At 39.7% G+C, this 12,831-nt stretch overlaps 1 protein-coding gene across 2 annotated transcripts; it reads left to right on the forward strand.

The window, feature by feature from the left end:
• Positions 1-1,614: 1,614 nt before the first annotated feature.
• On the forward strand, positions 1,615-11,604 carry LOC128474804 (uncharacterized). 2 transcript variants are annotated; one of them, XM_053457203.1, is made up of 6 exons: positions 1,618-1,740; positions 4,191-4,495; positions 7,952-8,289; positions 8,877-8,972; positions 10,096-10,143; positions 11,338-11,473. In XM_053457203.1, the coding sequence occupies exons 2-5, from the start codon at positions 4,217-4,219 to the stop codon at positions 10,124-10,126; spliced, it is 744 nt and encodes a 247-aa protein (XP_053313178.1). In that variant the 5' UTR covers positions 1,618-1,740; positions 4,191-4,216; the 3' UTR covers positions 10,127-10,143; positions 11,338-11,473. The 2 variants fall into 2 exon arrangements, with proteins under 2 accessions (XP_053313177.1, XP_053313178.1); XM_053457202.1 differs by lacking the exon at positions 10,096-10,143 and having other exon boundaries at positions 1,615-1,740; positions 11,338-11,604.
• The last annotated feature ends 1,227 nt before the right edge of the window (positions 11,605-12,831 follow it).

Raw genomic sequence — 12,831 nt, forward strand, 5'->3', positions numbered from 1 at the left:
TTTATTTTAATTAAAATAAACTTTTCCAAATGCTTAATTTGCATTAATAGCTATTAATCCCTATCCCCACACCTAAAAACAAAAGTGACCCTCTTAGAGCATTTGAAATGTTGGAGGGTTTGCAGTCAAAATGGAGTGATTTCACTCAGTCCACGTAATTTCATTGCGGCCATTTTGTCTGTGGTGTCGCTGTGTGCAAGGCTGAAGCTGGTCACTGTAGTAGGAAGGTTCCAAATAAAAACCTGCCGGATGTCGTGGGACATTGCCTGGAGGTCTCCCTCGTCGGCACGCAAGGGGGGCAGGCTGCATGAAGGCAGCAAAGCGTCTCCCTCGTCGGAGCGGCAGAAGGACCTGCCATGAGGAGCTGGCTGGAGACCATCCCCATCGTCGCGGGTAGGTAACACATTATAAACTGATGGGAGAAGTGTTTTAGTACAGTCACATAGGGGTTTATTGTTAAAAGCAGTTTAAGGGAGATCCATATTATTTTTTCATGTCAGTGGTGCAATCATCTCCCCATTACCTCACTCACTTTGCCTTGGTGTCACCCTTGTCTCTGACCTCTCATTTAACTTCCACATCCAGTGGGTCTCAAAAATCTGCCACTTTCATCTCAAAAGCATTGCCCATATTTATCCTTTCCCAACACAAGAGGCCACTAAGCCTCTTGTCCATGTCCTAATTATCTCCCACCTGTCTTAGCTGGTCTCCCTCATGCCCATCTCGCCCCTCAACAATCCACCATGAATGCTGCTGTCAGACTTATCTGCCTCACCTCTCATTTTGTTTAATGCGGCAGATAAGTCTGACAGCAGCATTCCTGGTGGATTGCTGAGGGGCGAAATTGGTATGAGGGAGAAAAGCTAAGACAGGGTTACAATAGCCAAGGTAGGCGATAATTAGGACATGGACAATAGGCTTAGTGGCATCTTGTATTAGGAAAGGACAAATATGGGCAATGCTTTTGAGATGAATGTGGCAGATTTTTGAGACACACTGGATGTGGAAGTTAAATGAGAGGTCAGAGACAAGGGTGACACCAAGGCAAAGAGTGAGGTAATGGGGAGATGATTGCACCACTGACATGAAAAAATATGGATCTCCCTTCCACTGCTTTTAACAATAAACCCCTATGTGACTGCACTAGAACACTTCTCCCATCAGTCTATGATTTCCTGCTCTCTGCACCAGTCATACCAGGGTTTTTATACTGGGCATCGAGACCTGCATCTGCGTGTTTTTTTTTCAGCAGTGGCACTTTTGCCATGGAAGAAAATCTTAGCAAATTTAGAACAAATAAGGTATATTTTGTGGGGTAATAAATATGAGTATGGGTTTAACTGCAACTCTAGCTGGCCTGGGATAAAATACAATATATAAAGTGTGTACAATAAACATGGAAACTGCGAATTCTTGGTAGTGAAAGAGTTATACCCACACAGATACACATGCTGTATTTTTATCCTATGCTTCCGTACTTTTACAAGTTCATTTCCGCTGTCCGAATGGACACTTCCGGTCCAGCCATGCCTCCTTTGTAACCCTGTCGCGGCTGAGACCCGTTCACAGTAATAGAAACATTCCATGTATTGCGGCGTCTCGGCAGCACTGCTGCGGTTAGCCTCCTCTGGGATTGCCGTGACGTCAAAGGCTATGGACCTATCAGATGTCAGTGGTCGGAGAAAGGAGGGTAGTGGCGCCGAATTCGAATAGTATAATTTTGGAACCGACAGAGAGCGGGTGAGTACAGGGATGTCTCGCGGTATAACGGGGGATGCGGCGCTGCGCAACGGGTATATTTCGTTGGCTATTGAATAGATAGAGAGCAGCTTGCTGCCATTGCTTGCTTCTAACATGCAGATTAATGGCAACTGCTGTTATACCAAGGCAACCCCGCGTTGGATGCGTTGCGGTTACTTATTACTTTTGGCCTGTTTGGGTTACCTTATTCTTCATCTGTAGGAATCCCCTGTTACTGCTTTATGACATTTTATGTAAGATTTTGCGTATTGTGCAATCTGCTGAAGCCATTTTCTTTTTTTGATACAAAATACTGAGTATAAAAACTGCACACGTTATCCACAGTTTGTGTTTGCTCTATTGGGATTTATTGATCCATTGGCTTTTTATTCCTGCGGTTTTGTGTTACTGAGAGCTGGGTAGATTAATGCCCATCAGAAGTGGTACAGGCTAATACAGTAAGGGAATGTAAACATGCATGGGACGGGCATAAGGCTATCCTGAATCTAAGACAAGACTGAGGACTGATTATGGTTTGACTCTTTACATATACATACAATTTAAGAGCTTCTCAGGGGGTTATTAGTATGGAATAATATAATAGTAGCGTGCAGCGAGTAAAAATACCCCTATTTACCCCATTAACCTAAAACAGACAGCCCTCCGAATTTCATCTGGACGGAAAGGTCAGGATACGAAAACTCGTTGAAATGAAAAATTAGTTGGAATTGTTTGTGGTCCATGTGCAAAAATCTAATGCTCAGTACAGAAATTCTGTGCACGATTTAATAGACATTAATTTTTCTGACACTAATCTAGAAATGCTCTGTTCGGTAATTGCAGAAGTAATGCGGTAGACCGCCTCTATCTTAATATATTGTTTAATCTTCTAACTATTCAGTAAACACTCCTTTGTGTATCATGGCTCTCTGCATGGTTTGTTGACCAGAAATAAAGTACAGAAAGCGTGAGGAACTTGTCCCCGTCAGTGGTGTCTAACAGGTGCTCTTGTTGACTGCCCAAAGCGGGTGCTACTGGCTGGAGAGTTGAACCTGCTCCAAGGGGCAAATGTAATGGGTAGCAAAGCTGACAACATCATGTCCTCTAATGAATACATAGCTATATGTGGTCCCATTTGTTCCCCTTTCTGATGCATGGGGGGGGGTTCTGTGCAGGAGACATTTGCATGTGATATGCTGGTGGGGGGTTCTATTCATGCCCCCGTGCACACGCGCAAGATGTCCCCATTTATTCCAGTCGTAGTACTTTCCTGCTGTTAAAAGAATAAATGAGTGCCCCATGTCGGTGCTTTTAATAAAATTGTGGTAGAACGTTTTTGTTGATCGCCATTTTTATCCCTCCTGTTTAACTTTTTTTCCACTGCTAAATGAGGAATTTCCATTCTCCTAAATATCAGTTCCTTTTTTTTTTTTCTTTCCTGTTTTGCAAGTAAAGAGATTTGAGGAACTGTGACATTTCATTCCATCTGCGAGCGGATTTAAGGCTCTGATAAATGCCATTAATCACACTACACATCCTGCATGCCGCTGCCATGAATTACTGTACAGACATGCAGACTCTGAAAATAGCTTGTTTTGTATTACTAGAAAACAATGCTGCGTTAAATTCCTCAATAAAGAACTAAGCACTCTAGATTAGAGAGGATGTTAGAGATATCATAAGGGTATCGTTCATGAAGTCAGAAGTTTGGAGGAGCGGTAAATGTCATCTAGCTGGAGGGATTATGAATCGTAAAGAGCTAGCCTCTGATGTCGTAGAGTGGCAGCATGTTTTTTTTGGTGCTTTTTTAAAGAAAAAAAACTTTTTCTTTAAAAAAGCACCAAACTTTTAGGGTGCGGCCTATATACGGGGGCGGCCTATATCCGAGCCAATACGGTATATATTATAATTATACACATACATACACACACATTATATAACCCCCCTCCCATGCTCTATGTGGCATAAGTTCATGGTTGTTTGAAGGAACAGTGCTGATAGGAAGCGAAGATAAAGCCCAATCTCATGCTAGTACAATACTTAACGTTCTAATAAAATAGTTTCATTAACTATTACATGCATTGTGTGTCATTCCACGTTGCTCCCCATGCATGTCAAATCAACAGACTTCTTTAAAAAAAAAAAACAAAAAAAAAAACCCAGCTATTTTCTATGCAAGAGATGCCTTCAGCTGACTACTTTTCCACCAATGCACCAGGTTGAGGTCTAATCAGGCCCCTGTGGACATGCACTGCAAAGCATTCCCATTGATTTCAACACTAAACTGTCCCTTCAACATGGGCACCGGCTCACAACACCTAAAAGCTTACCTCTTAACTCGTACTTCTGTTTCTAAATAACCTCTTCATAGTCTTAGTGAATGTTTGGCCGTGTAAGCATTTGGTTTCGATTTATTTTAACCTCCCCCTATGCCCCTGTGTTTCTTACAGGTTGTTTTCTGGTGCGCGTGTGTAAAATGTCTTCTATTTTGCAAAACGTCGGCTGGAGGGATCACGACGTTCTGGAAAACATGGACGAGCGAGACAGTCCCCTGCCAGACAAGTTCAGGAAGATGCCGTCCTCCAGTTCCCTCAACACGCTGCGCATGACGCTGAGAAAAAGGATGCCCTTAAAGCAGGTCGATATCAACTTGGATGCCGTGCCAGACTGGGACCTTGTGGGGAAAAAAGACAAAAAGCGCACCGTCCAGGCCATGACGGTGACGGCGAAGACCATGTTTGGAGCCATGTCTCAGGTACTCAATGACATAGATGCGTGAAGGGAAAATAAATGGCGTAACGCTTCTGTGAATTTTCCACAGAAGTAACCAGTGAGCTTGTTTTTGATAACTGTATATAGTCTGAAACGTAATAGCAGAGAGAAGACAAAAACATTGTGTGATCAGCAGAGGTGGCCAACCTTTTGCCGAACGATAGTTAAGATTCTGCGTTGGTGATCACGGTGCAAAAGAACGAAAGCGCTGCGTGATGCAGATACCTATTGAGGAAATGCAGACGATTTTGATGATTAAGTCGTACTTTTCTGTTCGACAGTAGGTTTTTATTTTTTTTTCTGTAATGCATAATATATTTTTAAGGGGGAATCAAATATTTTCAGGTTTATATCTGCTAGAAATGTATCAAGCATAATATTGCATAAATAATATATATATATATATTTTCCCCTTGTTTTAAGAAAATATTTCTGTGATAAAACCACTTTTTGTCTCTTTCAAAAGTAATTTATTAAAATATTCTGATTCCGCACGTCCCACCCGGAGAGTTTTTGTGTGCCCCCCCCCCCTGCTTTTGGCCTCTTAGCAGCTGCACTTGTGATATGACCTTTGCTGAAATTGAAATGTTCCCAGTAGGATACTGAGCGGGAATATGCAAGGCATTTCTGGAATTTATCCGTTACTTTGATAAAGACATTTTTGAAAGATTTTTCTTTCCTCCAAGTGCAATATAAGATAGGCTGCAGACTAACGATGGATCACTTCAAGCTACTTGTCTAAGTGCTTCAACGATGCCGGTAGACTTACCTCATTTTGGAGTTTTTGTGCGTTTATGTATAATTTTTATTTATATCTATATATAGATATATATATATCTCGTATAACATAGAGCATTTTACCAGCGCTACAATCAGCAGAAACATTGCATACAGCACTTGTATGTAATATAACAGCCCACCACGTGCAATGTTATCACTATTGGTTTCCGTGTTCAGGTGGCATCCGTGTAATTGGCAGCTGCTGCTTCAACTTATTTTAATATCCTCTTAGCTCCCTTTTTGAAGGAGTTTAAATGAGTCAGGACTCCAATAACTAAACAATGTCTAAACTCGCATGCAGTAAAATGTACCGGAGTCCACACACAATGAACACAAAAATAGGGCTGCAGTGCTCCTTCACATTTACTGATAGCCTGGAAGTGGAACTATCGCTTCTCTAGGACTGAAGGGGCTTTTGAACAGTTATAGGCAGCAGGGGAGCGGGAATGGACTGCAGATTGTGGATAGTTACCCATCAAAGCAAACAGATAAGGAAAGGGTTACTGAAATAGATTATTTTAGAACTTTCAGAGTATGAAATCAATGCCTGTTTTAACATTCACATCCTCCTTAATCTACATATATGTCAAAAATATGTGGACTGTATATTCAACAGATTAGCTAAAGAGAATATATATATATTCTATGACTGAGCCGGAAAAGCTCTGGAAAGGTCATGTGAAGCCGGTGCTCCGTCATAGAAGCCCCGGCGGAAGTGCAAGCAGCAGCAGGGGGTTGTCTGCGTCCATTGAGCAGACATTCGACGGCTGCCAGAGAAGAGAATTCCCCGCAGCGCTGCCCCGATGGTGCTGGCAGCAGCTGAGGTTACCAAACAGAAGGATCCAGGTCACCTGCAGCGCTGTGGGGGATCTAGATCTTAGTCTCGTAGTCAGACCTCTATTTGAGGTCTGATTATAAGACGAGGGGTGTTTTTCAGAGCATTTGCTCTGGAGGGAAAAAACCTCATCTTATAATCGAGCAAATACGGTATATATGTGAGTAAGCGCCTTTTGTGATTGCTCGCCCAGACTTAAGCTCTATGGCTTCTTAGTCCTTCATGTGTTGGTCCTGCCCTGACCCTTTTCCTGCTTTGTTGACATCTTATAGGTTCTTGCCCTGTTGGACTTTGGCTTAAGTAAGTCAATGTATATTTTTTTAAAAAATATTATCTTTGACATACATTGCTTTACATTTTTCATAAAACCATAAATGAACCTGGTCCTCCTCGCCTTAAGACGCCGTGACTGCTTCTTGGTGTATCTTAGAGGCGTACAGGACTTCTTACATCCAAGCATTTGATAGTATATGTCACATTCATACTGGGCAGTGTGTGCATTGAAGTTGGCCACAAAGGAATGCTTTAGGCATCTTAACGTGTTTCTTTTCCAAACTAGTAATGCTTTTAAGAGACACATGAAAGAGAAAACTGTATGTTCTCCAGACAAAAAGCAACTAAGCCAAGCACAGTGGTGGGATTATGGGATCTGATGAGATGCCGTATGGTGAATACAAATAATATTTTTGGAAACTTTCTCCTCCAACACAGAAAGAATAGGTCGAAGCAATTTGAAGCTCATTACATTTTTGCCTTTATGCAAACCGCATATAATTCAGTGTAGAATCTTTCAAAAGATCCTTGATGAACAGCAGGCCACGGTTCACTGCAAGTAATTGCAAAGCTTAATCCCATCCAATAGAAATGTTTTCTGGTTATATTCAGAAAATAGTACATATGTCTAAAGTGTCAAAAGGAACCCAGAAGCTTTGATATAATGACATCATCAGTGAAACTGGTAATGAGCTGGTAATGAGTTAATAATGCAAATACGATGCCAGCTGGTTTAGTTTTAGGGTTACCTTTGCTAATCAAATGGTCAGGAACATGTCTGTGTATTAAAGTAAACTGTGACTAACCAAACCGCATTTATAGGATGAAAAAGCGTTAAGTGGTGTTGTTGTTGTTGTTGTTGTTGTAGTAAGACTGTATCGCCCTCAAATATGATACTGTACACATTTTACCACTGATAATAAGAGATACAGAAACTTTAAATGTACTGCATGCTCGGTGTGTAGCCCATGCCAAGTTCTTTGATCAAATGAGAAGTCATATGGAAAATCTCTTTATCTGTATACCAGTATAGGTAGTCATGATATTGGGTCCTCTACTCAACCACCGCACTTTACGCCAATGCTAAAGAAGTTCTTTATTCTTTTGTTATTATTGTGTGTGTGTGTGTGTGTATAGACGGGTGATGACACTGAGTCTTTCTGTTGCTTACTACAAAGCAATATAAGGAGGTCTGGGTGTTTAGTGGATTGAGGGAAAAAATAACAGCTAGAACACATACATAAAAAGTAGAATAGTTCAATATTTTTAATTCTTCAACGTAAACTTTTAGTAAGAAAACAAAATGTGGGGGTCCTTCTTTAGTTCTCGTCGTACAAGGAAAGTATCAGCAGCTTTCTCTGCAACGTGTATGTCAGTCCTCCTGAGAAGTTTTCCTGTGTGTGTAATATTTGGTAAGTGTGTAACTTTTGTTACCTGTGGATGTGTGCATAAAGTTATAGAACTGCCAAGGCGTTTGGCACATTCAAATTTGTAATAAACTTGTAGTAATATAGCTGCTAAGTTTCTTTTTTTTCACGTTTTTACTTCTAGAAAATCAAGAAAACCCGACAAAACCAGAATCAGTATTTGCTGGTGTCTCCTGACCGCATGAAAAGTTCCAAGAAGCAAAACCGTACCCCAAGGAGTAGCAGAAAACGTACAACGCCCAGGACACCTCAGTGGCGTAAGCTGGAAGATGCAAGCCCTAGAACTCCGGTCACGCCAAAATCCAGAAAAAGGTCAACTCCCAAGTCCAGGAGGACTTTAAGCTCCCAGTGGAGAAGCTTTTCTACTTTGGTTGGAAAAGATGGGTCAAACCTAAGAAGGTCGGTGAGAGCTGCAGCCCTGAAGAGCCCCTATTCCTCGCCTGCTACTCTTAGCCGGAGAAGGTATGCCTCGTCTCGCCTTTTGGTAACGGCTATTCACAGTGACCCCTGCAATTAATTAATGTGGAAGTTTAATGTTATAGATTTTATTAGAGCGATAATAAAAAATGTGAATTAATGAATTGGGGTCCATGATCAATGTGCAAAAAAGAAAGTCCTTGGTCTTAAGCTTGATAAAGCACTGAAAATTGTGATATGCCAAGGGCAGCCAAACAGCGGCTCTTTCACACGGTTGGACCAACATATTTTTATGGCAGGTCACTCAGACCTCGTAGACCTTGTGTGAATGAGACTGTGGACGTGTTCTCACAAACTCTCTCTCAAAATGCCTCCTATTATTATTTTTTTCTTTTCTATTTCCGAGACTAAGCATGGATTTCATTTTGATTGTAAGCGTAATGTGATTCATCCAAAAAAACATTAGTATTATAACGAGACTATTCGAAATGTTATTACATTAAAATAACACTCAAAAAAAGCATAATAGCTTGCAAAACACGATCTGAAGGGCTCGAAAAGTTTACTTCCCAAAACTCACAACCTATCTTTCAACTTTTATTATTTGAAGTTCTTTTCTTTTTACTTCTCAGGCAGTTTGATATAGACCTAGATGCGGTCTCCACAGGGCTCCGGCAGCTAAAACGCCTCTCAAGAGTTTTTGATGATGCCATCTCGAAGGAAGAAAGGTAAACCAGATTTTTCTCTGATGTGTCCTCTTGAGTCTGTCAATTGCCTGAAGCGTAGATCGGATCTCAGGGAAACTTGTAGGACGGTGTGAGGCTGTCTGTGTCGGCCTCCCCGTTCCCCAGGGAGCGAGACACAAATTATTCCCTCAAGCAGTTACCATTTTAATATAAAAATACTTTTAAAAGCATGGCCTTCCCAGCTTAACGTCACTGTCCTCATTTAATGTAATTTAGCATTTTCTTACCGCCATCCAAAGGACGCATAAAGAATTCTGCATGAACAGAAAATTGCTACTTTCATAACCAGATCTGATATATGGGTCTCGCGAGCCTGTACAGAAGTGATCGCAGTATTTTGAGATGGCAAAAAGTTAATTCTCTTTTTTTTAGATGTGGATGGCCGATTCAGTATGAGATATCGGATTACTGCTTTGCATTTTGTAACCGCGTACATGAGGAATATCCAGGGAGCTGCCAGTAGTGTTCTCACTAAAGGCACCTGGCTCAAATAATTTAAGAAAATAATTCTATATTACACCCCCCAGGTTTCGTTAACTCTGGACAGCATTGCTTTGTGCTAAAATATTAGTTTTAATCCAAAGGTGTCACAAGGTAGATGCGGTTGTAATAGTAATGGTACTTGATGATTCATTGAAGTTGTTTAAAATATTTTTTTTTATAACACAATAACATTCATTATTAAAAATAAAAAATCTTTTATTGCTATGTAAAAGCTCCTACACAATGGTAATGAGTGCTCTGATTAGCTTAATTTTGGTAATTTTATAATTGAAACCATAAGATGATCACCAATGTATGGGCTTCACGAGCAAGGGGTTGGGTAGCATCAATGACGACGGGCCAGCTACATAAATCTCTTTAATGCTTTTGGCGTGGCCCTGATCCCTGGCTAAAATGCCACCTACCTTGTAGTATTCTATTTCTGATTTGGTGAAGTCCAGCCTCTGTCATACAGTAACCCCACTGGACATTTAGACAGCAAACGTGTTATCTCAAACAATTACAGAGAAAATGCCAATGCACGTTTATTTATTTTGAACTCAAGATGTTTAATAAACCCAAAATTCCTCCTGACACTCTCTATTCTCCCATCTGTTATTAGCGACATGACAGTTTCTCTCATTGATAACTGAAGATAAAAAAACACCAGGTAAAGTTACAGATGTTAAGTGTATGTCTTATGTACATGCATGAACTGCGATTCTTTATACTAACCCCCCCAAAAATTGACCTACTTTTCAAAGCACTTAAAGAACACTGCATTAAAAAAAAAAACTTTTCCTCCTTGTGACTATAGACAACAGAGTGCTCTCGGTTAAAAGGTTTGCGAAGTGACTATAAACTTTTCCGATGTTTGTAAAAAGTAAAAGAAAGATATATATATATATATATATATATATATATATATATATAGATAGATAGATAGATAGATAGATAGAAATGCTCATGCAAATCAATACTTTACGAGCTACATTCTATCTAGATGGACAATGTTGGAAATAATCCACTATAATGAACGATGACTGTCCAATAGTCAATTGCTCCTTGGGTAGCTCCTTGGCATAACTTCAAGCAAAGGAACTATAGGGGATCTTTTATACATACCTTATTTCTGACCTTTTTATTAGTATTATAGGTTTTTCTTTTTCTAGTATTGAACACAGCAAAATATCGTGAAAAGTTCAGTCAAATGCTTTTTTTCTAAATTAAGGTTTTTGGGTTTTTTTTTTCTTCTGTTTTAGTAGGTATGCTTTGAACTTGTTGTAAAAGTGCAAATAAAGCATATGCACGAGTGATATATTATATAAATATTGATGGTGGTGTCTCCAGTATCGCCTGGCGCCAACCTATACTTAGTGTGGCTTATGTGCATATCATGGAAGTATGAGCCAGAACGGTTGGCCTCGTTGAGTTCTTCTACTGATATGCATGCGTGTGTACCGAGCTGAATGTGCCTTGCTGCACACAAGTAAACTCCAGCGCAAGTCATCACGTACTTGACAACATGCAATAATTTGTGTCTTTATACGACTGATCTGCTTTAAGGTTAAAATATATTTTTCCAGATGCTAAAAAAAATAGAGGAATGAATGCACAATGTTCTAAAGCTACTTATTCTTGGGTTTTTCACTTCCTTTGTGGCTGTCTGGTTTTGCTTTAAATGACTAACTTGTTTTAATATGATGACTGTTAACGCTGATTTTCTGCATGAATCACGATAACTTTTGCCTCGTATTTGGATAACTTGAAACTTTTTCATGATCATGTAAAATGGTCCTTCCCAAGACCTGGGATCATACTTCTCAAATTAATTGTCTTTTCTTTCCTTTCCAATTATCCTTAGAAAAGAAGCTATATTGAACTATCACAGTTTAATGGCTAGCAATTTGCATGCTGCGCGCCACCCTCGGCTGGCTTGGAGAAGAAGCACCAGACGTCTTCAGCATACACTTGGAGGCTGGACAGAAATTGCCTTAACCAGTATAAGTAACATCGGTGCACGCTAAGAACTTCAAACAATCTCCTTTTTATATGTTTGTGTGACTGACAGCTTTTTGAGCACTATTTACGGAGCCAAGTCAAAGCTCAGCTAGGACTTAACATACAGAAAATGTGTCCCATCCAAATTTCAGATGGGAGGAAAAAGGGAATTTCATATTTTATAACCTCAAACTATTTATCTTCACATCAACTGTGGTATGGTCCTATAAGCAGCAAAGGCATTCTATTGCAAAACAAATACTGGTTGTTTTACCCTAATTAACCTGCATGCTTAAATGCTGGCATAACTATCTTGTATTTTTGATATATATCACAGTTTTAAATATATTTTATATATTCCAAGATGCTCTACTCACACACACTTAAGTGATCATAGAGGAAATACGTTTGTTACAACTATAGTTGGCTGTTGCTATAGTTTTAGCTTATTTACAAACCTAAGTGCATGAAAACCGCATTTAGAGGCTCAATGATTCGACATTTAACCCTTTTTATATATACATGTAGGCAAACAGTATGTATACTCAGACACCTGTGAAGTCGGTGTACTTTCGCAATGATGCAGTAATTAGTTTGCCCTGTTTTCAGTTGATTGCAATTCTACAAGAGCATTGTCACTGTACAAATAATTATAAGTCTTTGAAAATTAACATGACGAAGGAGCAACCCACCAGCAAAAATATTTAACTCCTTAAATATGCTGTGTGTCTGCTTTGATGGAAATTATTAAATGACTAAAGAATTTGCGTCTTACATCCTACCTTGGAACAATATATTTAGTTTCAGAAACCTGAAGTTCATGAATAATAGGTCATAGCTCCTGAATTAAACCTGATGTGCTTCAAGAGAATGTGATTTAGATTACATCTACCTAAATCCAATGTTACCGATACTAAAGATAATTGGATTCTTGATTTTGTAGTTTACAGTTTGCAAATTTAAATGTAGATGTGTGAAAACGTTGCCAATGAAATCAAACCCATCCTACGGCGGTTGGCCCTTCATAATGAATGGTTGAGGGGTAAAACCACAACTCTCCATTTAGAGAATATACACTAATGTAAAAAAAATTGAATATTTTAACGATAAAATTGGGCTGTTTATAACTGGGTTAACCCAGGCCTCGTTCGATTTTATCTGTCTTTAATTCTTTATGAATAGCATCATTCCATAGCCGCACATCCTTTCATGATATCTGCAACTGGAAGTCTGTTTAGGAACTGGAATGTAATGTGTTAATGGTTTAACGCTATTCTAGACCCTTACTGCTTTCTTCTCCAGTACACAGTGGCCCCACTGACCAGACACCCAAACCGTTACTTTGTAAAAGTATCTA

Source organism: Spea bombifrons, chromosome 2 (assembly GCF_027358695.1).
Source record: "Spea bombifrons isolate aSpeBom1 chromosome 2, aSpeBom1.2.pri, whole genome shotgun sequence".
Lineage (NCBI taxonomy): Eukaryota > Metazoa > Chordata > Amphibia > Anura > Pelobatidae > Spea > Spea bombifrons.

Bases quoted from the DNA above. Each gene is read 5' to 3' on its own strand.
- LOC128474804 (XM_053457202.1), top strand. From the start codon at position 4,217: ATGTCTTCTATTTTGCAAAACGTCGGCTGGAGGGATCACGACGTTCTG. The intron at 8,290-8,876 runs GTATGCCTCGTC...TTTACTTCTCAG, and splicing joins GCTACTCTTAGCCGGAGAAG to GCAGTTTGATATAGACCTAG. The intron at 8,973-11,337 runs GTAAACCAGATT...AATTATCCTTAG, and splicing joins GCCATCTCGAAGGAAGAAAG to AAAAGAAGCTATATTGAACT.